This window comes from Brachyhypopomus gauderio, chromosome 17, assembly GCF_052324685.1.
Source record: "Brachyhypopomus gauderio isolate BG-103 chromosome 17, BGAUD_0.2, whole genome shotgun sequence".
NCBI lineage: Eukaryota > Metazoa > Chordata > Actinopteri > Gymnotiformes > Hypopomidae > Brachyhypopomus > Brachyhypopomus gauderio.
The window spans coordinates 16,806,126-16,831,997 of NC_135227.1; the positions used below are offsets into that span (position 1 = coordinate 16,806,126).

General features: G+C 41.2%; 1 protein-coding gene across 4 annotated transcripts; it reads right to left on the reverse strand.

Annotated features, from left to right (window-relative positions):
- Positions 1 to 245: 245 nt before the first annotated feature.
- nkx2.2a (NK2 homeobox 2a) lies at positions 246 to 21,441 on the reverse strand. Of its 4 annotated transcripts, none has more exons than XM_076978890.1 (3): positions 21,395 to 21,441; positions 1,962 to 2,276; positions 246 to 1,373 (listed from the first exon to the last, which is right to left on the reverse strand). In XM_076978890.1, the coding sequence occupies exons 2-3, from the start codon at positions 2,215 to 2,217 to the stop codon at positions 820 to 822; spliced, it is 810 nt and encodes a 269-aa protein (XP_076835005.1). In that variant the 5' UTR covers positions 2,218 to 2,276; positions 21,395 to 21,441; the 3' UTR covers positions 246 to 819. The 4 variants fall into 4 exon arrangements, with proteins under 4 accessions (XP_076835005.1, XP_076835003.1, XP_076835004.1 ...); XM_076978888.1 differs by lacking the exon at positions 21,395 to 21,441 and adding an exon at positions 21,151 to 21,267; XM_076978889.1 differs by lacking the exon at positions 21,395 to 21,441 and adding an exon at positions 12,786 to 12,913.
- Between the last annotated feature and the right edge of the window lie 4,431 nt (positions 21,442 to 25,872).

The window sequence follows — 25,872 nt, forward strand, 5'->3', positions numbered from 1 at the left end:
CATATAAATTCAGAAAATCGAAGGCTATTGATGTCATTTTTGAAGGCAGCAGAGCACAAACTAAACACATCCAGGTAACTTTGCTGTAAAACAGCGTTAAAGCATTCCGTGAAACACTCCGCGACCCTTTAGCGTTCATGAAGGGGTCTCGCTCACAAATCCAGCATTTTACAAATTATTCAGCTGGACCTCCTCGTTAAAACCAGACGCAATCCAAAGCTTCTGAAACACAGCATTTTATTAAAAGTCTTATAAAAAATTGGGGTATTATTTCATCAACTCGCGTTGCAACTGCTATCAACATATTTATGAGGGATATTTATCAACTGCTGTTCCATTTTTTCTGCCCTAAATGTCGGGTAGACTATATCTTTATGACTAGCTGTGTGGCCAAATATATCTGCATTGCATACAGTTACCACAGATATTTACAGAGAAACGAAACCAAATAAAATAAGCTAAAAGTTGCCAATGTTTTATTCATGGCCATAAATATATTCGGTCCATTGTAAAAGCAAGAAATAAAATTTTCTATAATTATAAAGTGGTCTTGTACGTGCTTATAACACGAGGGACAAAAGAAAACATTTCTACAACACACAAACATATTTTACAAAATTTCACAAGAGCTGTAACATTCTTAGATCTGGGGGAGAGGCTGGACCCGGTTTTCTGAACGAAAACATGTAAACACGGCGCACACATCAGCCCCGAAATAAAACGTGAAGATGAGTCAAGCTGCGCAAAGTCTTTTCTTATTGTTTGGAAAACTCCCTAACGAGGTCTTTAAAATGCAGCCCTAGCAAAGTCAGCGAGGGTTCACCAAGTCCACTGTTGCGTCTGCACCAAGTGGTGTGCTGTGGGGAACTGTGGCGTGGTGGCGGCGCTGTAATGTGCATTGTATTGCATGTGTTGAAGAGACTGGGCACTATACGCCGAGAACGGGATTCCAGCCTGAAAAGTAGCCGCCAGGTCCTGAGCTTTTAGCGTATGGCACGGTTTGCCATCTCTGACTAATACAGGTACGGCCACCCGCCGAGGAGAGGGAAGATGGGTCACTTCCATACCTTTCTCCGCACGCGCTCTCTTCATTTTGTACCGATGGTTCTGGAACCAGATTTTCACTTGAGTTGGCGTCAGGCGAATCAAGCTCGCGAGGTGCTCCCTCTCGGGCGCCGAAAGATATCTCTGCTGCCTAAACCGGCGCTCAAGTTCGTACGTCTGAGCCTTGGAAAAGAGCACCCTCCTTTTCCGCTTCTTACCGGAGTCGCTGCCGCTGCTTGAAGTTTCCTTGTCATTATCTGGGGACTCGTCCGCTGAGGGTTCGGGAGATTTTGCAGACGAGTCTTGAGAGTTTGCAGATAGACCGTGCACTGCGTAGCAGAACAGTAAAGGGAATATTACTATTTATGTTACTATTTTGAAAACATGCTTGCGTGAATTGATCAAAAGTCGAATCTTGTTTTACAGCAATTGATAACTTTATAGCTGGCAAATGGGATTTACTTATTTAGCAAAAACTAATCCAATACAGAAAAAAATTCACTAACCATATAACGCGTTTTATTCAACGAAACGTGGTTTGCACAGCCAACACTTGTTCATTAACAAAAGGCACATTATCAACTGATACAAAGTAACCACGCTAAAGCTTATAGTAAAATAATTTAAATAATTGTTGCACAGTATTTCCATATTCACAATTATTCACAAGCCAGAGGAAAATACGAACCGACAGAACCACTTCGTAACACATCTAATAATGGGGTTACGCCTTACGACAAGTGCAACAGTGAAAATGAGCACAGAACAACACTGAGGACCCACGAACCTTGAACAAGATCTAAGATTACCAAATGTTACACCAAATAAAGCGTTCATTAATTACGACCGGTGTCTAAATCAGCACTCTTAAAAGGGCAGTGCACGAATTTATTTTCGGATTCTTGAAGGGTACTTACATGAATATTGAATGCTGTCAGTAGTCGCAAGCCACCTGGTGTAAGGATTGTCGGCGTTATCATAAAAGGGATTCTTTAAAGGCAGGTTTTGGACATTCTCTAGCGGACTTTGCACCAGCACTCCGGGCGTTTTTGTCGCCTCCGAACCCTCCGTATCCTCCTCGGTCCCAGTGATAGATCCTTCTTCGTCGTTAGTGTCAGGGAGGTCCAGAATGTCCTTCACCGAAAAGCCTGTCTTTGTGTTGGTCAACGACATGTTCTGGGGCAGCTAATGCAGTTAATGCAGGAAAGTTGCTGCACCTGTTTGGCAATCCGCTGTTTTAAAAACACAAAAGACACACGCGAGATCTGGTGAAAAAGATTCACTACCGTTTCAGCGCGATGCAGAGTGAAAGGCAACTCATGGGGATGGGTCGATAACCATTGCCTAGAGAAAGTAGCGGAGGAATCAGTTCTGTAAGTCCAGGAAGAATGCGAAAGACACTGAAGCACTATATCTGGATCATGGATATTGTGCTACCGCTGGGTGTTAGGGGGAAATAAGCCATTACCGAACTGATCAGTCCATATAAGGTTGGTCTCAACACATGAACCTGCAGTGAAAAAGCATTAAAAACGCAAAAGGTTGGCCACGTGTGGGCGGGTCTTGGGAGTCAAGTGGATGAAGACAGTGTTTGCCGATGTGAAATTGTGGGTTTTGGGGAGATCCGAGCCTATACCATTGGTGCTTCAGAACATGATGAGTGGTATAACGTGTCAATTAATTACAAAGATGGGGAGGGCCTTTTTACACCCTATTTACATACAAAGGACCTCCAAGTAGCTTTATACACCGCACAGACCAACTTGAAAGCGCATTTTAGCAAACTGGCTGTGAAAAAAAACGATGGCGCTAATTATCGCCATATTCCTAGTGATAAAAATGAAATACACTAAAAAAGTGCCGTGAAACAGTTGAGTATTTTAAAAAATAACTTTAATGAGCTATATACTGTCGTTTATTCTTTTAACAACCGATATCATATCGTCTAAGCTGCAATACGGTAATTTATGCAAACCTTTTAGGTCAATATTTTACTTTTGGATTAGGATGAAGGGACTTTCACTGGACATGATTAAGTCATCAAATATCCTCGTAGAAGAAACAGACATAAGATATGTATTATTATTATTATTATCATCATCATCATCATCATCGTCGTCGTTGTTGTTTTTATAAATAGCCTGTCCAATTTCCACTAAAGACTTATTAGAGTGCTATTGTCTGATTTAAAAGACAATGCGAAAAAATATTTATGATCTAGTATTTTTTAACCTTGCACAACCTACCAAAAAATTGAATGCAAGTTTGAAATATACTGCATGATGTATTATCTTTAGAGCTTCTGCTCAAGGCAAACAGAGCACACAGTAAATTATTCCACTATCTGAATTTCGTCTTTATTAAGCTTCACTTTTTACCAATGTTTTCGTTCCCTAGCTTACAGAACAGCGAAGCATTATTGTTGATCAGTCTTCTTTCCTCTCGTCTTTTTATCCCTCCCGCCTCTCTTTTCTTTTTGCCTGTGCCTCCTATCTAGTATGTGATGTGGGTGACAATGTTGTACGTTTTTAGCCAGTCCTCTGCTCATCCTGGGTGGTCGAACCCGGGCAAACACAAATACAAACCGATTGCTAAGCTGCAGACAATGGTGGAAATGTAGACAAATGTCCGGCTCCTGTTGGAAGCTTTTGTCCGGCCGCAGTTTTTGCATTTATTTAAGAGCCAAAATAATAGATGATTGACGCCCGTGTACAATACGTTCTAACTGTTTGGAATAAATCTGAGGTTGTTCCTAGTTGTCATGGCATTCAACTGCATTCAATGGACTATCTCTTCATTCATTTCTAAGCCCCTCTACAATATTAAGGAAAGTCCTTCATATCTCTCTCTCTTTCCCTGTCTCTCTTTCTTTCTCGCTCTTTCACTCACACAGCCGATTAATATAATAATAATATTTATATTAATAATAATAATAATAATAATAATAATAATAATAATAATAATAAAATATTTTTATTATATTTTTGACAGTTTAATAAGTCTATAGAAATGTGATGAAATATCTGAAGATCAGTTCAGTCCCTACACGATACGTCTGGAATAACAACGAGTTTTTTTTTTCAAGCGGGTTCCGTTTGTCGTATAATCAGTTACCTGACATGTAAATGCTTCACTGAAGTTTTGCTTGGAATTAATCACGCAGCGACATATGCCGGACAATAGCGCCATTGAACTAGCTGGGCCTGGAGCAAAGTCGAACTCTGAACGCTTTCACAAGGTCGTTCTCTACACATCTATAGCACAGAGCAGAAATGAAGCCACTCAGGTTGTTAGAGGTCTACATGTAGATACATCTCGTCTTAAATATTTAAGTATTTTTTAATGAAGGGCTGGGAAATAGCTAAAATATTGACGACTATAAATAACAATAACAAAAACTAATCTATTATTTTGTTTTTCATGCATTTACCTTTTTACACAATTTATTCGAGGCGAAAAATCCACGTGTCGCAAGAATCACGCGCGTTGGAATCGATGACGGAGCAAGCGCTCGTGCGAGGTTTGTGGCCACTTAGTTGGGGACGTATTTGAACAATTGAACCGAGGAGTTCGGCGAGTAGAGGCAAATGTTCACAGGCTAAGTGGCCATACTTCACTTCAAGAGCCATCTCCTTATGTTTACCTGTTTACTTTCACAGGTAGCTCAAACAGACCCCACGTCTTTTCACCGAGGCTCTGGAAACACACTCCCAGGTCCCAGCTCAGTTAACTAGTTCGACTCTTGTAAATCCCGATGAGTGGATTCAGTGTTTACATCGAGGCTGCTCTCCAAACATGTCCGCACTTCAGGTGCACCTCGTGAGCGCGCGAGAGTTCATGCACTGATTCTGATGTTCACGAAACCGACGTTTGGGGGGGGGGGGGGGGGATGCTGTTAGGAAAATAATTTACAAATTTGGATTTTTGACACTAGAAGTGTTAGATTACTATAACAACGACGACAATTACACCACCAACATTATCGCCGCCACCATTGTTATTATAATTATTGTTATTGTTGTTCTTAATAAAATACAATTTATTATTAGTGTAATGTTATAGTATATCTAGTCAAGCATGCCTATCGATTATTGCTTTGTGTGCAGAACTAGTGAAATTCATGCTCAGCCCTCCCTTGTCTGAGTGTGTGTGTGTGTGTGTGTGTGTGTGTATGTGTGTAACAGAGAGAGAGAGAGAGAGAGAGAGAGAAGACCGAAGAACAGCGATTTCTTAGCCGTATGCAAACAAATACGCCCCACTAGCGTGACAACCGTTTGGCGCCAACTTGTAAACTGTTTCTATTGTAAATGTGTTTTTATAGTAAGCTAAGACATTACCTGTATGTAAGCAAGCGTGCTTTGATTGTTGTTGTTACCACAGTCAATACGCCATTCTTTTTTATCTCGTCGAGATTTATTTTATTTTACCATTGCAGCATAGTATAGTATAGGTTATTTGCAAATAATAAAGTCCACACAGTACAGCAAGCGGTACTGAACAATATTTTATAAGGAAAGTATACTTACTGGTAAAGCAACGGAATGGGCTTATCTATAAATATACTGTGATACAATGAGAAAAGACAGCAACAAAAGGGGTTGTACACTAATTAAATTCCCACAATAAAAAGGCAGAGGAATATACAGATAATTCAAACCTACTCTGTCCGAATTTTGAGGGAACTATTGTTGATGAATGGAAAGGCAGAAAAGACATCACATATTTCATATAAAAGTAGGCTAAATCCCCAGACTAAATGCATTCAGAAGGCCCGGGGCAAGTGTAGTCTATAATGACGCTGATAATTTCTTGCTTTAATCGCTGAATTTCAGTGTGTTCCGATGCCTTGGGCGAGCATTTAGGCTTTGATAATATAACCTCGTCTCCCTTTAGGTGCTCGTGAGAAGCGCGTCAACTGACAAGAATGATTCGTGCGCCGTCCCTCTGATTAAAAGGCCACGAGTGCCGAGCGTCGGTATAAGCCCGTCGGTTTGTGGAACTAAGCCATCGCCCCTGGAAAAGACCCCGCGGCATGAATCAGCCGCCCAGGCTCGGTTCCTGAAATCCAGGCACCTTTGGCTAAAAGGCAAACGCTGTGCCTTTATTCGTCTCAAATCGTCTAATGATTAAACATGTCGCAACGAGATTAACACGGTGCCCACAGCCCGAGGAGAGGCCTTCGTTTGTTAAACTACCAGTTTATTTGTAACGGTGAATTTCATGGCGCTAAATTCGTCGCCTTGGCACCTTTATCAGCGCACCCGAAACAAATTGGTTTAAGGATTATCATTTTAATCACTCCCGTTTTTCAATATCTAAATGTCTAGGGACTGCCTTCCAGTCTTTGTAGTCATTTGAAATTAATTAATTTTTAAATAAACTTCGTGCGGCGTGTAGGTTTATAGAACTGTATTATGGAATTCACAATGTGGAATTCCTTAGTAGAAATCAACCAAGACCTGTACTCTTGCTCACAAAAATAAACGACCTTTTTCCTTTTAGAAATTGCACGAGGACAGAGATCGACACTACTGCCTTCACCGTGCGTGGTTCACGCATCCCTGATGCTCTAGCGAACTCTACTGACATAACCGCGTATTGACCCGAGAAAATAAAGTAAAAAAATAAAATTGCATCTCGCTTTAGGGCTTCCGTGACATTGACAAACACAGAATTACCACTAAGTTTTCACTATTGTGGTCAATCTCGGTCTAACATTCAATGAAACGTTTTATTGTGGATTTGAATATGGGCTATTGAATGTTGAGAAATATTAACAAATACTAACTAAGTAGGCCTACTGCTACATCAAATCTTTGAAGTTTGAGATCTAGTTATTCCTTACAGAAATATACGTACGAACACACGACCCACGCCCTACTAAAAAAAGTTTATCGTGCTTGCTTGGAGCGAATTTACCAATGTAATTTGTACTCATGCAATTCTAAGCCTCAGTATATTGCTAGTACAAATATGTTTCAAAATTTTATGCACGTTTCAACGAGAGATCTGATGGTAAGATGTTACATTTCGCTTAATTTTTGCCTGTGTTACAACCACATATACACACATACACACACACGCGCTTTTAATCGCACTCACACACGCAACACACATACACACACACACACACACACACACACACACACACAGAGAGAGAGAGAGAGAAGAGAGAGAGAGAGAGAGAGAGAGAGAGAGAGAGATTCGCACTGCTCTGGAGAGTAGGATGAGTGATAAAGGTAATGTACTCACCTGGTGTCTGACGGAAGAGGGTAAGTGGTGTTGCTTCGGTTTAGACACTGTGCAGTTAATGAAATATCTCCAAATGGAAGTCAGGAGTGCACGCACCGATAAGCCTGATGTGCTTTATATACCCAGGGAGCAAGTGCTCTTCTCCTGATATTGTCCAAGTGCGTTTGCATAGCTGGCGAAGTGGGTCTGTCTTAGCTGCCTAGCTAACACTGCACGGTGTTTGTTTTCCCTTGCAATGACGTGAGGCAAAATATTGGCCATATGTTCATCGGCAATAAATTGCTCATGAGAGCAAACACGTCTGCTTCTTGGCTGTGCTTTTAGCTTATACGACCTAACTCGTACAGCACAAATCGGCAAATTTGTCATTTCTGCACAAAAGTCTTACATTCGGCATTTTTCGTTTCTTCGATTCAAGTGCTAAGTAACTTATTATGCCACACAAATCGCAGATTAATACTATCTGCCACCATGAATGATTGCTTTTGCAACAGTGAGGTTTTCCAATAAATCGCCTGGTTGCCATGGGGCTGCATAATCAAAAGCCCAGATGTGGCATGTTATTTTGGGGGAAAACACCGTTTACTTAAGATACCCAGGTACACTTCTTGATATCCGAGGTCAAAGTAGCTTCCCAGCGGCAGCTGATTTGAACCCGAGAACAGAGCTTTAATTTCAATGTGATATCTATCCGATAACAGAACCGTTTATATCCATGAAGTAATATATAACTTCAATAACATATATGACGAAAGGACTTCAGAGGCTACATAATATCCAATTTATTTGCCTACATACAAGTTATATGAAGTCAGGAAATGTACTAGCAGAACTGTGACGGCAACGTAATCGATTTAGGCAATTATATTTTAAATACTCACACAGCGAACACTGAACCATTTATTCATACAGTCAAACCTTCAGTTTTATTATTTTATTTATTGATTAATGGATTAATGAATAAAATTTTGATCTTAAGCATATTACGCCCATTGTGTGTATATATGTGTGTATATATGTGTGTGTATATATATATATATATATATATATATATATATATATATATATATACACACACACACATACATACATACATATACACACACACACACACACACACGCCATTGTAGAGAAATTAACTGAAATGTAAACCACTAGCGCATACTCATCGAGGTTTACATATCGGCTAGAATATGAATATGAACATAACGGTCATATGCACTCGTGGTCACATGCCAGTTCGTAAGCCTTTGAACTGATTTACACTGTTTTAAAGATATGTGGTCCAGGTCTCCTTAGATTTGGCCATCAGTAATTGGTATAATAATCCTTTTTTTTTGCCATAGTTTCGTAATAAAGCCATTGCACTTTAGCTCATTACTAATTTAATCATATACATTCTCAACACGTTTATGCCTTAAGCTCCATCTAAGTTAGTTATTCATTTCGTTACTTATTCGTTCATTTGTACGTGCAATAATAGGTGAAATCACGGACAGCAGAACCCAACACTTAACAGCTATCCTCTGAGCAGGACAGCTTAAATCGATGATTTTATTGTGGGCAGCCTGGAATCTCGCGTGATAATGATGGTGTTGCCAAGTAATGTGGGAACGAACATCAATCAATGAGGAATGCATTACTGATTTTGTAGGTCTCCACTTTGCTGATGAAAGACTCAGATTAGCCCCATGCAACCTCCTCTTTTAAGAGTGCTGACAAGATGCATGGAATACAAATAAATAAATTGGCCTCATTACAGCTTTCAGATTCCACATTAACCTAAAGTAGTAGGTAAGACTTGCAATATATTCATACAGATCCCAGTCAGCACAAAAATCCTTTCCACTCACCCCTGCGTGTGAATCCTCTTGTGCTGTGGGAGTTCCATTAAAGCCACTCAGAGGGCCAACTGAAAGACCTCCAGAAGGAGGATGGGGAAGATAGACCCTTGCGGTCAAGCTATTAGAACTCATCCCTGACCAAAGCCTGATGACAGAGACACTTCAGATGAGCTGGACGAGCACACAGAGCATATAAAGACACCAATGGCAAGCCATTCTTCAATCTATCGGTTCAAGTTTCGATATATCAGGCACTCAAAGAGAGACACTCATGAGGAAGGAATGCTCCTCCATGCACAAGCGCAACCGAGAGCTTTGTGCATTCTCATACGAGGGTGCACTCTGGGGAAAAATGTTTAATTAACACCCAGGCACCCTTGTGCATTTTTAGTGTGAGAGGGACTCCTGATCCGGGGACTTGTTCACTCTTTACTTTTTGGTTAGCGGCACGGCCACTGCTCTCGACTTAAAAGGCACCATTTTACTCTTCTCACAGGAACACATTTAAACAAAATCCTCTGCCTAATGGTGCCTCGAGAAGCCAGGTCACATGAATGAGGATTCTGAGGTACATATGGAGCCATGGGTGACGATTCAAACAGAAAGGTTTGATTCTCTGTGAGCCAGATAAAAGCGGCAGATTCAAAAGCAAGCCTGTTGCTGGGAGAGCCGCCATGCTGCACAGGGCACATCCAAAGATGGCTCTTCATCGTGCTCATGCCAGTGGGGTTAGCAAAGGCAGGGGGGGGCTTATCGAGGCCTAAGAAAGTTCTCGTTACAAAGAAACGTAAAAACTAAGTGGTCTGCAGAAAGCAACTTGTGCTAAAGCATCACTATCAACAGTGCCCTGACACTAGCAAATCCTGAGGTGACACTTTACAATTTGGAAACTGAGAGGTGGAATCCTTGTGTATTATCAGGTCATCACTTGACCCATAGAGGTCAAATTGTTTCATGGTATTTGGTTTTTATTGCTGCCAGCTATCTACTTGTGCTTGTTTGGAAACATCTACCAACCAAGCATATTTGTAGGTAAAATGAATCTAAAGTGATAAGAAAGGTATCTTTTTCTTATTATTTCCCTTCATGAACATAAAAAATACAGCAGTCACTTTGAATCAATCTCATGGTTGTCTTTATTAAGGTAGCTTTATTGTTAAGGCTAAATCAGGTCATTTGGGGTCGTTGAAATAAAGTTTTGACAAGTCCGTTTCAGACATACCTGCTGTTAAACTTTCTAGTATTCCCATTCTGAATACACTAACCTTTTGTGCAAGAAAACTGTTCTCTGTCAAACTATGAAAAAACTATTTATATGACACACCTAGGAGATATTAGTGACACCTTCCACCAGAAATCGTGTTGCAGGCAAACAAATATTCAAACCTTGCTCATGTAACCTTGCTTGGCTTATAGCCTCAACACTGTTTTTGCGGTTTAGCATCAGCGAGAGCTGGCCGGGGCAGGAGGGGCTGTTGCACTCTGCGTCTGGGGCTGCTGGAGTCAGTGACCGGCCTTCCGTTGCCATGTCGTGTAGCCGATCAGGCAAGCCAGGGCTAACATCCTACTCACTGTCCCCACTGCTCCATTCAGATGGTGAAGAGGACACCGGCTTTCACAGACACTGTACCAGGGCAGCGTTTCACCTATAAACCTTTTCCCCAAATGTCTTGACTGTGGTCAATTATGCTGGCAGCACGAAATAACTCCTCCCCCTGTCCAAACGGACAAGACACCTCAACATTGCATAGTTGGTCATGTTTCAGCAGGCCGTAAACTAAAATTATGAATGGAAAAGAGGATCATATTTCAAGTTGAAATAAACGTTTGCCTAAGCATTGTAGCAGGGGCAAAAATAAGAACACATTAAGTAATGATCCTGCACAACATCAAAGTGTAGCAAGGGCTTACTCCACATTTCAAAAGAGGCTTTCATTTGGTTTCACTGGCTTACTCTTCTGATGTACTTCAAAATCTCCATCTTGTCTCAGTCTTTTTTAACAAAGGATCAAATGCTCAGACAGTATTTGCACCTAAAAGATACAAGTTCATCCAAACTTCTATTCAAAATATAATTTAACAGATATATGAGAAACCTAATCTTTGACTGAGAAGCTGATGATAATATTCTCTAATAGTCCTTGTCTTGTAATGAACACTTACACTGAATAGTTGTGTTGAATGACGGAACAATTGACTTTAGGCTGCAATAACTAAGATACAGGGAACTTCTAGTAGAAAATTATTGCAAAATATTTTCAGAATTGCAGTGCAAATTCCATGCACTTGAAAGCATACATCTCACTTGTGCATGTCTTAGGTAAAGTACCTGATCTCTTGACTTTTAAAAAAATTTGAGTTATCATAATAAACATTTATGCTGTAATAATGTGTGCGTGTGTGTGTATATATCTGGGTCTGTTTGTTAGCCTGAGAGTACTTTCTTTTTGAATCAAAGGTGGGCTCATGTTTTTCTCCAGGTAGAAAGGCTATACAAAAGGGAGAAGACCACTGTATTAAGGCGTTTGTAAGACTCACCTTGAACCAGACATCACCCCAGAAAGCCATGCATTGCCCATCTGCTTTTTCTGAAGCCTTTTAATTATCACATCCAAATAAAAGCTTAGAAGAAGAGCAAGAAATTCAATGTGTGTCGTACAGATGGGCAGACAAATTTCAGGATAATTGTGCAGTAAATATACACTTTATCCTGGGTCTATGATGGCAATTAGCATGTTTTGTGGAGAGGTGAAAACTTTCCTCTAAAACGGTCAAGATGACAATTTGTGATGATAGATGGAAGTCCATTTGTGAAGGGAATCAAATCTGCTGCCCATTCTTCAGGTAGTGAAAGGATGCTTTTATAAGGTGATATCTATTAAAGAATAAAATGCAAAGAGCCTATGAAGAACTCATTTTCAAGTAACCTTAATTGGCTATCTCTTTTTGATGCATATAACTGCGACTCCACAATGAAGGCCAAAAATCTCATCCAAATTCACCATTCACAATGTGGCAAAGCACACTTTAGGTTTAATTAGTCAGAAGAGAAGAATGGCCACAAAAGCTTTTGGCCATCTATCTCACAAATCTCACTAGGTCTTCATATCACTGCCTGACAACACTAATATTTAGAAAACCTATGCTTTTGTTTGAAAATGGGCATAAATTTCATTAAATTATTCATAAATTTTGCCCCTGGTATGACACCTCAACCCCTCTTTAAGAGTCCCTCAGACACCTCATTCGGTCCAGTCATAAAGTGGATTTTTAAACTGCAATGATCAAGGCGTGTGGAGAGAAAGAGCAGGTGAGGTCAAAGAACAGGCGTGTACCACCTTGATCTGGAAGCGCCCAGATCAAGAGACATGAATTTAAAAAGGTTGAACACTTTGACATTTGTGACAATGCAACTTTTCTTTGTAGCACAAGTACAGTGGAATAAACCTGCAGGGTTTGGTGCAAATACATGGCGGCCCTGTAAGATCTGGGGCACATGCAGACTGGTCTCTGGAACTGTGGGACCAACAGCTGCCCAAGGGACGTGTAACTACTTTTGTCTCAGAGTTTATAACAAACTAGCAAGAAAGAATCACGGAATGACCCACACATACATAGCTTACCAGTTCTTGAGGTTGTGCTTACCTAGTTGACTCAGAAGGTAGATCTCAGCTTCATGAACTTCAGGTATCTTCCACAGGACCGGGTAATGTCAAAAAGTAAGACCTTTGGTATTTCAACGACCCTCATCTGCATATTTTGCTCAACTATGAAACAAGTTGCATTCTGCACTAGTTGGTCACCATAGTGAGGTTTGCTCTACTTCCTGTTTGCTTCTCTTCTTTGCTGCCATCTAGTGGCTGTAGGTTCACAGAGCACAGCGACTGCTGCACAAAGTACAGTAGAGTACTGCACACAGCTCCGTGTCTCCCAGGTAATTATTTCCTTTATTCACAGGCCACAAACAGACACATTCTCAATGGCTGCCATGTAATGGGCCATTATTTGAATTAATGGGAGTAATGGCATGAGGTTGGTGACCCCCTCAGTGCGATGGGCCTCTCCATGCGAGCGCACCTGCCGAGACAAGGTAACGTTTATCACTGACACCTTCTAGGGCAGCAGGAGAAAAGGGAGCCAGCATGGCGGTGAAGGTCAGGGCCGCAGGGCCACGGCGGGCCATCCACATCCAAAATTCAGCCATTTGCTAAAGCCACACTCTTGTGGTTGCCAAGCTACTGTCTAATAAAGGTGGCGAAGCGTGGCATGGGGGAAAACAGAGGTAAGATGTTGACTTTGGGATAAGTACCTCTTGAAACGAAACAGCACCACATCACATTCTAAACATTTTTCAGAGGTGAACTTTAAAATGGCCCGTGAGCTGGAGGGGAGAAAAAAATCTTTGTATTCTGTAACTCTCCCATTCACCCACATTTGCATAGCAGTTGGGTTAGTTAAGGACAATTAATTACTAATGTTTTAATTACACCACATGAATGGGCTAATATTGTTCCTGGTGTTTTTAGGTGTATTTCTCTAGTGCATTAGAGTGCACATGCTTGATACAGGAGCGCTCGGATGTCTCCTTATTAAAGTAAACAAAAAGATAATTATATGTTCTCTTGCTGCATGTTGGCGTGGTGGGTACTTACAAAGTCATCGTTGAAATGGTAACTGGAGGGGATATGGCACTTCATAGATAATGTAGCAGTTACCTTCACTGCAGCTCCACACATTCGCATTGGTCCACATTCCCTCCCTCTGCAGCGTAACATCAGGGGATCGGGGGTCAAAATATTTTTTTTGCTGGCACTTGCAGCTGCCAATCACACGTGATGTGAAGGGACTCTCACGGCAGTTTTGCGTGAGGAGCCGCTCGCTCCCGACGGCACCGATCTGAGAGTAGCATCCTCAACACGCCGCGCTGTGTGTATGCCAAAGTGCAGAAGGTACGTGGGCTGCGAAACTCCCATCCAGGAATAAAGACGCTTCACTGCGACTGAATTCGACAAGAGGGCCCATGTAGAAAAAGCCCTGGTTCAGGGTGAAGCAGCCATGTTGCAGGAGATCATGTGTTCGCGATCTACTAACGTTACGTAAGGACGAGGACAACAGGATTTGGTAAAAATATAAACACGTCAATCCGTTGCTTAGTTACCAAGAAAATGAAAACTCGAGTGCCCATACATCAGTATTGCCGCATTGCTCAGTATTGCTCATTGGTGCAGAAGTGCATAGTACAAACGTGATGTAGGTACCTACTGGTGACGGTGGCCAGGACCCTACAGATGCGATTCAATGCGTTTTCACTGGAAGGGCCAAACACCATTGCTCCTTGACATATTTTCAATGTGACATGCCAACTGCTAACTTCATCGCAGAACTGCATGTCCGAGCATCATCTTGTGTATGTGCACAAGATGGTGCTGAGAACAGCAGAAGGCTGGAGGTACCTGAACCAGAATGAATAGTGCATAAGAGCTGCTGTGATACCTGCCATGTCTGCAGAGAAACATTCTACACAATCTACTATGGAGACATAGTGCAGGCTGCTTCTTTAAGATACCCTCAGGTTTCAAAACAAAAAAGAGCCAAAGCGATGTTTATTATTAAAGGCATTGGATTTCATTCTTATATTTTTATAAATAGGCGAACGCTGTATAAAATAGTGGCAGTTTTTGACAATTTATTGTAGTACACTACAGACATTCTGAATCAAATGCAGAATGCAAATGAGAATACATGCTTCATAAATCTATTTTCTCACTTTTATCACTTCATAACCAGAAACAATTTCTTGATTCTCAACCAGACATGATCAGACTAAACTGATCTTCCTTTTTAATGTTCAGCTCAGTTTGCAGATCAATATCAGCAAGGCATACAGAATCACAACCACGTAAACCGCAAGCAATAGGTTTACACAACTGGTTTTAAATGTGCTCAGTTTGGCCTCGCCGAACAGACTTGGAACAGGGCTGAGATTCGGTCATATCCAACTAAATGTGACTCAGAGTCTCTGATTAATTCCCTGGTCTCTTCTGAGGTGGAAGTGATGACCCATTCCTGTAATGGAACTTGCTAAAAACATCAAATAGACCCTACAATGGCAATGGTGCAAACCAGCTAGCCTTCTTTTTACAGATACCTCTATTTTAGAGACCAGGCAGGTTAAAACCGCTGGTTGTGAAATTACTAGAATGTTTTTTCAACATTTATACACCCGCATTATACATTTATTGATACAGTTATATACTGTACATGTTTGCTTTTACCAATTTGCTCAGTCTCCGTACCACTAGTCTGAGAGGACAAAGATCTCGTGCTCTCCCCGAGGTATGCAAGCTCAAAGCCAGAGGTGAGACAACCACTGCCCAGAGCTCCCACTGAATACCACTCTATTTCCTCTCTGAAAGCATGGCTGCAGGTTCTCCTTGAGTGTGATCCAGTCCTCCAGCATTCGCCCAACCGGAGGGCCGTAGCATGACACCCTTTAGCAGCTGGGACTCGCACCAAGATTTAAAGAAAAGGGTTGTTTTCTATTCAGTTAGACCATAAACACATTATTGGTCTAGTCAGGTAAGGAAATTCCACACAAGCACAGGCACAATAAACCTGGACGAGCTCTCAGCAATGTCCAACATGCCTAACGCACCACTCATTCTTTATTTTCTTCATAAAAAGGGTTTTTTTTATTATAGTAAAAGATGGTGCTGATAATTGAGACTGGATGCTATACATGGAGGACTTCTTAGTAGATGCTGTCATGACTATTAAAGGAAGGAAATGTGAAGACATCTGATTCAGACGTGTGAGGGATGTGCAGACAACTGAATCCCCCAGCATAAGGACAATGTAACCGAATAGCTTGCAAAAACTGTACTACTTATTATTACTCAGTGGGATATGTTTGGGAAAAAACAACATTTTATTGATTCCAAATTGAACTATAAACATTACTATTGACCTAAGTAATTATTTTTCATGTTTGACTTTTCAAAAGAACTGAGCTGAGTCATAGACTGTGGCGGATGGCAGCAAGGGAATATAATCCTGTATATAAAACTAAATAAAGTGTTTAAAGTGTGAATGCAGTTGTGTGGGTCCACAGATTTGTTTATGTGCGGACATATCTAAAAGGGGCGCCACGTATTCCCACAGGGTTCATAAGTTGGTGGCCCAAATGGATCTTTCCCACAGCTGAGCTTCTATCCCCTGGTTCATGGGTTGGTGATAAAAGATGGGTGATGTCACCCGTGGGGTGTATTGACTGACCAAGGAGATGCAATTAAGGGGACGAAAACACACAAAGTAAAAGCTGTGTACATAAAGAGAGGTCTTGGACAATAGGCAGGGCAGGACCCATTCAGGACCCCACCCCTTGAGAACTGGCCAGGGGTCTTCGACAAGGACTGAGAGCGGTTCTTGAGAGGGGGCTGTCGGTGGGGTGAGGAAGGCTTGTGTCCAGGGAAGAGGACGCAGGGTGTTGCTAGGATGTAGCCAAGTGGCTCTGAAGGGCCCGACGCTTGTTCTATGCAACAATCGAGGTGTCAGGCAATTACTGAGGATGACATTTCAAGGATGGCTGATGGGGGTTTGCTAGAAGCTGCCTCTTCGTTTGGAACAACATGCACACCAACAGCCATCTATACACATACATTCAGTTCTCTGTCTACCGCAACCTGTAGCTATATTACAAATCTGTCCATTTTGGCACAAACACGTATCTTAAATACTTGATCTTACAATATGGCAAAACGTTCATTTTCAGAGTGTTCATGGCACCTCTCAACGCACAAAAACGATCCGCAGATCGTCTGCTAAGGAGCAAGGGAACGATTCATCATTCAAGTTGTCGCTTAACAATGACAATCTGTTCTGATGTGTCCCGATTCAGAAGAAACGAGTCTTTAATAGCTCTTCCCCTTAATCGCCTTTTAACCAAGGTGCCACCACCTGGCATTGGGCCACGGATTGCTGTCAACCTCTGGGCTCCCCGCCCTTAATGTGTCCTTCTCCAGGGTCTCCTTCTCTTCAGGTAGGGTCATTCACCCAACATGCCCCCTCGTCCATCCAGAGTCCAACTGCTGGCTTTGTCTCACAATAAAGCCATCTTCATCTGACGGGCCAGGTGTCAAAGAAAAAGTGGTACCCCTCTCTTGTTTCTTCATCAAACAGTCCTACATTAGCATTTTCTCATTAGCCAGACACTTTTATCATTCAAATTTGTAGATTATCGTTTGTCCTGCAGATGAACATAGGTTGCCCTTGACAACAAAGCACCAGGGAGTGGAGTAGACAGGGCTCTGTCCAACGCCAAAGCCACCTGAGGTGATCCAGCGCCAATTACTTGACTGTTGCATATAGCAAGAAATGGTCTGGGTTGGCTAGTGGTGCCTGTGGGGGCAGCTTTCTTGTAATATGTAAATGTGTGAAATATTTTGCTTTTGGTCTTTTTCATCTAAAAGTTTGCGTCAGACCTCAAACATTTGCCTTAAAGCCGTTCATTTTATTTTTATTACAGTCTAGCGTTCACTACGACGTACTGTGCATAAATGACTTAGAAATGGAGTCGCCTACATCCAAGGCCACAAGAAGGAAAAGAACAGTAAACCCCATTTACTGTCTTCAGGGATGCGTAAAGCTGTGTTTTCGGACTGCACTCCCGAAACCCCTGCACGAGCCCACTGTTCTGAGGCCGCGATGCCGCCTCTGGTCTCAGCTCTGCGTGCGATCAAACGCCCAGCAGTGAAGATGGTTGTGACAAGCACAGAGCAAAGGAGCAGCAGTTGATGGATGGCGCTTTGGAAATCGCCATCTCATTAAATCGCATGAACGAGGTCCCGCCTTCACACAGTCATACATCAAGGATGTATGAACTAGGGACGGGCCTGATAGCTCTTGCTTGTGCAAAAGTAATAGGTACAGCGTATTCCTCAAAACATATAGTTTATATTTTTCATTTGTGCTCTTTTATTAACCAGGAATAATCACTTCAAAATGAATAGCACATTATTAAGTCTTCTAGTGGCCCTTAGGGTTTTTTTTTTTATCAGTGGTTTGTATCAGCGTGCAATTTATCTCCAGCCAGTCTTCACTCGGAATATGTTTTATATGAGGCCCCATTTATCATCTCCTGTCAGCTCTTAAACGTAGCATTATTCACTCTAGAGTTATAAATTGGAATCATTAAACAGTTTTTCATTTAATCTGATGCAATAACAGCCTCTTCTTTATTGGCTTGTGAAAAGAAAACAGTAAATACAATTGTGTGTCAAGATGAGCTGAGATAGCGCCTGCTCCCGCACCCTCCTGCCCGCGTGTGACTGAAATGAAATTAGGAGGCGCGAGGAGGAAGGATCAATGTCGGAAGATTTGTTTGACTTTCAAAGTGAAGGGGACGAGGTTGAACGGGGGGACCGCGGCGTTGTGAGAACCAGAGCTCCACCTCTGTGAACTCCATCACAAATACAACGTCCTGTCCTTTTATCCCCATCGGCTGAGTTACACCAATCAGACGCAATTCTTTTCAAGTTTGAAAGATGGATTTAACACACACACACACACACACACACTAAATGCGCACAAAGCCTGCCATCAGTGAACTCAATTAGATGTGCAACAAAATCTTCCACAACGATGGTCCCAAAAGCACTGACCTAATATCCGGTAAACTACCATCTAATGTAAAGAATTTAAAATAGCTGGATAGATTTGTGCCACTAGCAACGACACATTATAGGAAGAACATGAAACCAGTGAAGTTTAGGGGGGGAAATGGCTTCAAGAGAGTCATCTCAGGCATTTTACTTGATTATTCTGCATTTGATTATTCTACCATTCTACAATTTAAGATTTTCCATTAAAAAGATTCTCAGACAGCTTTTCCCTCATGACCTCAACAACCTCATGAGCTTCCCAAACAAAGAATAAGAACAATAACCGTGAATAAGAATCCCTGCGTTTTTATCTGCTTTTTAACCTCTAAGAAAACATGATGCAAGACAGAATATTTGAGCAAAAGGTGTGTTTTTGGTGCTTAGGCAGAGTTTTGAAAAGCACACATCGCATTTCTGATTGACAATTTCATCTTAGCAGATGACCAAGAGCTTCTCTCCTTTGAGGGTGCTTAGACCCCTCATTGTAAAAGAATGGCGAAAGACTGCCACCTTCTGGCCGAGCAGCTCACCAGCATGGGAGAGCTCCACTATTATATGTAACCTTACAATTTCTTTGTAGTTTAAATACATCAGTTCTGCCAGGTGGCTATGCTACTTCTATAGACACAAATACGCATTTTTAATTATCGTTTCACTTGACTGAACGTATAATCCACTTTTGTTACAACATCAAATGTGTGTGACGACAGAAGGTTACGACAGAGTCAACACCTACAGTTAGAAAAACGGTAAGGGTTTTTTTTTGTTTGCTTGTTAAAACAGATACGTTTGCATTCGAACGTATCCTTGCATAAAACGTGAGCACTACGAAGCGAGTACTAACAAGGCCAACGCAAGCCAAACCTGAAACGCCAACAGAAACATTAGGAGGAGGTGAACACGTGTGCGTATTTATCCAGGCACAAAAGAAAATAGAAGCAAGCGCGGGAAAGCGTTTCTGAGGTGTGAAGGGAGCTATTGATCGGGAGTCTAAGGTTGCCCATTAGAGTAAGTTTGCGTTGTGAAAGGTCCTTCAGGGAAAGTGTTGGATTAATAAGTATGATTTGTGGAAAAAAGAAAAAGACTGAATCTAGTGGCTCTCTAAAAATTAATTAATTAGTTAACCATCCTTGAGCTCAAGTCATTCAAAATCTTTGACCTACAGAACTATTTAGAGCCATTGAGAAGATCTTGAAAGGCGAAAAGCCAACGAGGAAACGAAGCTTGTTCACGGGCATTAAAAAGTGGACGAGTGGAGGTTACTCATTCATAAAGACAAAGTTCAACCTTCTTTTGAAAGAGTACTTCTAATTTGGCGCCACTCTTCACAGTTGTGTGACCTAGACCTTATTTCATTTGTTGTAATTAAAAATGAACAAAATGTCACACTTTTCTACAGTTGTTGCTGCGTAGCCAATACCTTTGCTACAGTGAAACGCTCTGCAGCTCCGCCGGCTTCAGAAAAGTCTTGTGGGTCAATTGTTTAGGCTTTCAAAAAGCTAATAAATCTCCTTTCATAACATGGGTAGACCACTATAGACAGTATAGACACATTTCCTATGTGAAATAGCCTTCAGCACACAGGCCCTGTGCTTCATTTAAATGATTCAGTCATTTTTTACCCATACATAACATGATAATACACCTCACCAAAAAGTCAATTTTTGTGACTACCAGTTTAAATGCACTTCTCTGCCATACGACAAAGTTGATGGTGTTCACACTTGGTATAACTGTGCTTGGACACGTCCACAGCTTCAGGAGGTGCAAATTATGGACAATTAAGCAGAGTTCAGGGTACGACGATAGATGTAAATCGCAGACGTTACATTTCAGGCCAAGATATTCACAGGAAAATGAGCGCCGTGTGACATTTTACTGCTTCACGTGTAGATACTTTATGAAACACTGTTTTAATTTAAAGACGATCATGTGTTGCATATAATAGTTAAAAACCTGAAAAGTCTAAAAAAAAAGTGAAATGGCACCCAGGCAACTCTCACCCATATCGATTCAGCCCATTTTTATATTACAATTACGTCATTTCAGATAATAAGCCTATTTAAACTCTCTAATGCGCTCAGTTCTACAAGTTCAACAAGAGTCAATGGTCAGATCTGAACACCTGAACAGAATACGTGAAGCTTTATGTTGCAATGGCGTACAGTGCATTAAACTGACACCTCTTCGTACTCGCCATTACGAGGCTTGATACGCCAGGGTTTCCCAACCTTTCACAACTCGCAGCACACTTAACCCACCACACAACGTTTCGCGACCAAGATGAGAATATTAATCGACTGTTTAAAATCTAAAAAAAAAAATCATTGTAGCTTATAGAGTTTACTCACACTCGAGCAAATTAATCCATTTGCTAACCCACCGGAGCTGTGTCGATCATGTGACTGCACTACGCCAGAACAAACGACGAGCTAGATCTAAATACGTCTCATTTGATCATATAATTTACATAATATGTCACATCTGACATTGCGTTTTTTGAAATAACTGTGTATAATTGAAATATTCTGCTTTGCAAAAAAAAAAAGTAATAAAAAAGGAAGAAATATTTGGCCAACGGCCCACTAGCAGTACCGTTAAAGCCCAGTGGGGTTGTCGAGGCCCTCAGGTTGAAATCTGAGCTACACCATAACGTTTGTTTCACCTGTAGTCGCAATTACATTTAATGTGCTAGCTGGCAAAGATAGTTAACGGTGATGAATGACTAGAGTTTTTTTTATATAAACAAGGAGATGTCAACAATGTTGAGAAAGGCCATGCTGATATATGTCTGCCCCGGTTACATTTGCTGTCATTTTGCTACTAGAGTTTACACTACAGAAGCCTACAAAATATAATCAGAAGGGAGACATAGCCACACGTGCCATCACGTTCCTGAGTTGATGAGCAGTTTTGATTGGTCAATTATTGGATACGAATCCATCCTACAGCAAGCACAAGTATGCAATCATCCTATATGAATAGGCTGATGTTTTTCACTTTATTTCTGAAATATGCTTGTGTTATTTTTTCCATCCACTTTTTTGTTAGACCTACCAGGGAGTTATAAGGAAGAAGCATGAAATCTTTCCCTATGCTCATTGTTCTTAGGAATTTTCCATGCGGGAGAAAACTTTCAAATTACTTCCATTCTTGTCCAGTGGGTGGCACGTTTGTGCAAGAAGTTGTTGTTACTGAATGATTACTAAATGAGAGTTATACTACCTTAGACATGGAGTAGGGTTTAAATGATAATGAATATTTTCCTCTGAAAAAAAACCACATTTTATTCTAACATGTTATTATATCATGCTTCATATGTTATTTACAATGTACAGTGTGCAAAAGTATTAGAAATGATGCACTATTTATATCTAAAACGACTATATAAATACTACAAAGCAAGCAGCTCCTGCATGAAAACATGCCATATGAAGTTCATCAGTTAGCCTAGAGCAAAAAAAGTCTTTATCAAAAGTTTCTTTAGTATTGGTAGTGGATTCAGTGTAGGGAGGCTTCAAGGAGATTTCTCACTTTCATTACCAGTCACACCACCTATTAAAATAAGCTCCTTATCAAATAAACTCCTTAGGTTTATCATGTAGCGTACTAAGGTTACGAACCAAAATATCCAAGCTGACAGCATCCAGAACCACAGGTCAGAGTTCAACACTCCTGACGGGTGCATGTCATTGGCCCCGCCCTCTCCCTCGCCTCCCTCTGTTTACACACCATTACCTGCAGTCACATCGTAAGTGGGCGGTGTGAGCCCAAACATGTGCGATGGGGAGCAATGTGAGTTCAGTTTTAATGAGAAAAGTCAAATGTCTGTAGCCTTGTAAAACAGGCCCAGATAGCAGAAGCGACTGAATCACCATGGAAGTGAGGAAGACCTTTTGGAGGCTTGTGTAATGTTGTATGCCCTTCACCAAGACCTTTTAGAGCCCAAATCTACAACTGTGCCCTGATATCTGGCCACTTTGTTAAGGCTACTGAGTCTATTTCACTTCTCAGCAAATAAGTGGACAATACTGAGGCCATTATGGCACAAACCATCAAGCAGGGTAATATAGGGGTCCTTTTACTCCAATGGCCAGATTCACATGAACTGTACTGGAACCAGGAAACGTTCATCAACACTAGTAGCCATTAAGGTCTCAAAAAGACTCACCTGATCAAACTTCACGCTTGATTTGAAAGTGAGTTTTCTCACGATAAATAGCTACACATATTTACTGTAATGAAGTTTGCATTAGATCTATGATTAAAGCTAATGTTGCACATGCGATTTAAAATCTTTCTACAGCATCCTTTCCTCCAAACATCCCTGTACTGTGGTGGCGTTACGGGGAGAAAACAGAAACTGCAAGGAAAAGCTGATGAATAAATGAAGAGTTCCTGGGAAGGGCTGGCTTACGTTTGCTTTGGCTCTAATCCAGAGTGGGGGAGGGAGACAGCAGGCGAAAGAGAAAGGTTACTGATACAATGAATCATCCTCAGACTAAAAGCAGACAATGACAAATTCATCCCTACTTAAACTCAACCATGTTACCTGGAGAATGCTAATAACGCCACGGTTGATTTAGCTTGGGTCTCCCGAGACAGTATGTATCACTTTCAACCTGCTTAGCAAGTTCTGAAAGAACCGCAGGCCAGACATCAGACCTTCACGTCTGCAATTCACTAAGCTCCAATTAAAAGCTGTATTATTGTGGGCTGTAACACTTCGTCAAAGAAACAGAAACAAAAATAATATGCACATGAAAGTGTTACACCATCAGTGGTTGAAAAATATAATTAGGTTTTTTGTAATCAAACCAGATAACTGCTGCTAAACCAACAGGTAGACTGCGCCAGTGAGTGATATTATGACTTTAATGCATGCATGGTCTTACATTATACTTGGAGACAATAGGAAAAAGAGGAAACTCTTAAAAGGCCTTCTTCACAAATTGTGTTAAATGGAATTGCACTACCGACTACGTGCACATGAGGGCACCCTGCAAAATCATCGCTTTAATTTTTTTGCACTATATATTTCTGTTTGTTTATATTTGTCTTACATAACTCATGTCACTCTGTGAAGTCATTTGTGTACATATGATATCATTAAGCCATCAGAAAAAATGGATGGATGAATGATCTGTTAGAACAACTAATGTGAGTAGGTGTGTATAACAGCTCTCTATTGTCTTATCTATGCAATGTCAAGTACAAATAATGAAAGAGAAGTCTTACTTCACACCCACAACTTTCTGAAGCTGTGGATATGCCCACGCCGAGAATCAGATGATGGTTCCAGCACATTTGGCAGTCAGATGTTTTCACACAAAACCAAATCCTTTCTCCTTGATTGTCTATAAAACACATTTTGCTCTATATATAAAACCATGCATCTCTTGCTGTTTCTGCATAAAACCCAATCTTTCATTATTTCTATACAAAATCAAGATCCACCCCCCCCCCCCCCCCCCCCCAGGTCTTTATGGAGCCAGGCCTTTCTCCTAGAACTTTGTCCTGAGCAAGCAGAGCACAAACTGGCTTTAGATACATCATTTTGTGGGTGGCCAGCGTAGATTCATCAATTTGTTGGTGCTCAGTGTAGAGGGCAGTAAGACTGCCTGGTTTCCCAAGCTATACCTGGAGCCTTACTTCAAGAGTCCGTAATACACAATCAAAATTAGGAACAACGTCAAGTCTTCCAAACTCACGCAAACTTGTGTTTATCTGTGTACGTATGTACTTCAGTGTTGGGCAAGAAGCTACTACGTTTCAGCTGTTTAGCAGCCACCACATCACGATAAGCCCAAACTCAGAACTCCTTGATGAACTGATGACAAGGTATGACTCCAAAGTTGCTCCTCAAAATAAGAGACAAAAACTAATAGCTTAAATGTAAACCTTGAATCACTTCACAATTTGCAAGCAGCGATGCAGTGGTTCTGTGTTCAGAAATGGAAGCCTGCTTCAAATGTTCCATGCGGAGGATGGAACGGATGAAACACACGGCTGTGTGTGTTGATGGGTCTGTCTGCCTTCACTCGGGATCAAGACTAAGGTGTCACAACTGCAAATGACAGTGCGCACAACTCAAATGAACACGCACAACTCAGCTGGCCCCGCCCCTCGCCGATAAGTCAAAATTCAGTGGTCAGCCTGTGTTAAGTTCTGGAACCCCTACAAATTGCTCAAGAGATCAGGAGACATCCTGGCTTCATTGAAATAAAGACATATGGGATCCATCTTAAAGTTGCTGCACTAAAGGTCTTGTGAAGGATCACTATACTTGCTACTTGTAAGGACAAGGAACCGTTTCTTCTTCTTTGTTTAGAGAGACGCACATTTTCCCCTCCACATTAAATGCATTTCTGATGCCTTACAATTCCCTCAAGTCTAATCTTTAGTCTCTTTTCCATTGCCATTCGTGCAGTATTCATATGCAGATTTTTCCAGTGATCTCATGTCCAAACCCATAAGTTGGATTAAAGAAGAAGAAATCTGATTAAATATTTACCTTGTGTCTAAAGGCAGCCTAAGACCCTAATTTGATAGACACAAATGTGCTATTTATGCTCTCTGGAGCTATTCAGACATTACAGAACAGTCATAACACCCAAATCTGGCAGTGCTTAGCTATGTCTACTGAAAATAAAAGAAAGACGTGTTATGGAGACATTTTGCAAATTGTCTTAACAGTCTTTCAAAGTTCAAGATAATGTCAAAAAAATGCACACAATAAAAATAGATAAGCCCTGCAATATAATACAATTTCAGATGTTGAGATGCTAATCTTCACACACAGAATGACATTTTATGTGTAAAAATGACCATAATTGGAGAACGGAAGGGTAGACATTGCAGGGGTCTGATTCACTGTATTAGTTAGTCTACATACCTACTGACCACCCACACCCTGTCTGACTCTGTTTGTGTATTTGTTTGTGTATGTGTGTGTGTGTGTGTGTGTGTGGGGGGGGGGGGGGTGCTGTCTTACACATGTGTGTGTGTGTGTGTGCAAGTGTGAGAGGGAAATGTGCGAAATCTCATGCTCAGTCCAGCAAGTCCAGATTATC

Coding starts and splice junctions, on each gene's coding strand:
- nkx2.2a (XM_076978890.1), bottom strand. CDS start 2,217: ATGTCGTTGACCAACACAAAGACAGGCTTTTCGGTGAAGGACATTCTG. Junction 1,374..1,961: donor TGACAGCATTCAATATTCAT/GTAAGTACCCTT, acceptor TCTGCTACGCAG/TGCACGGTCTATCTGCAAAC.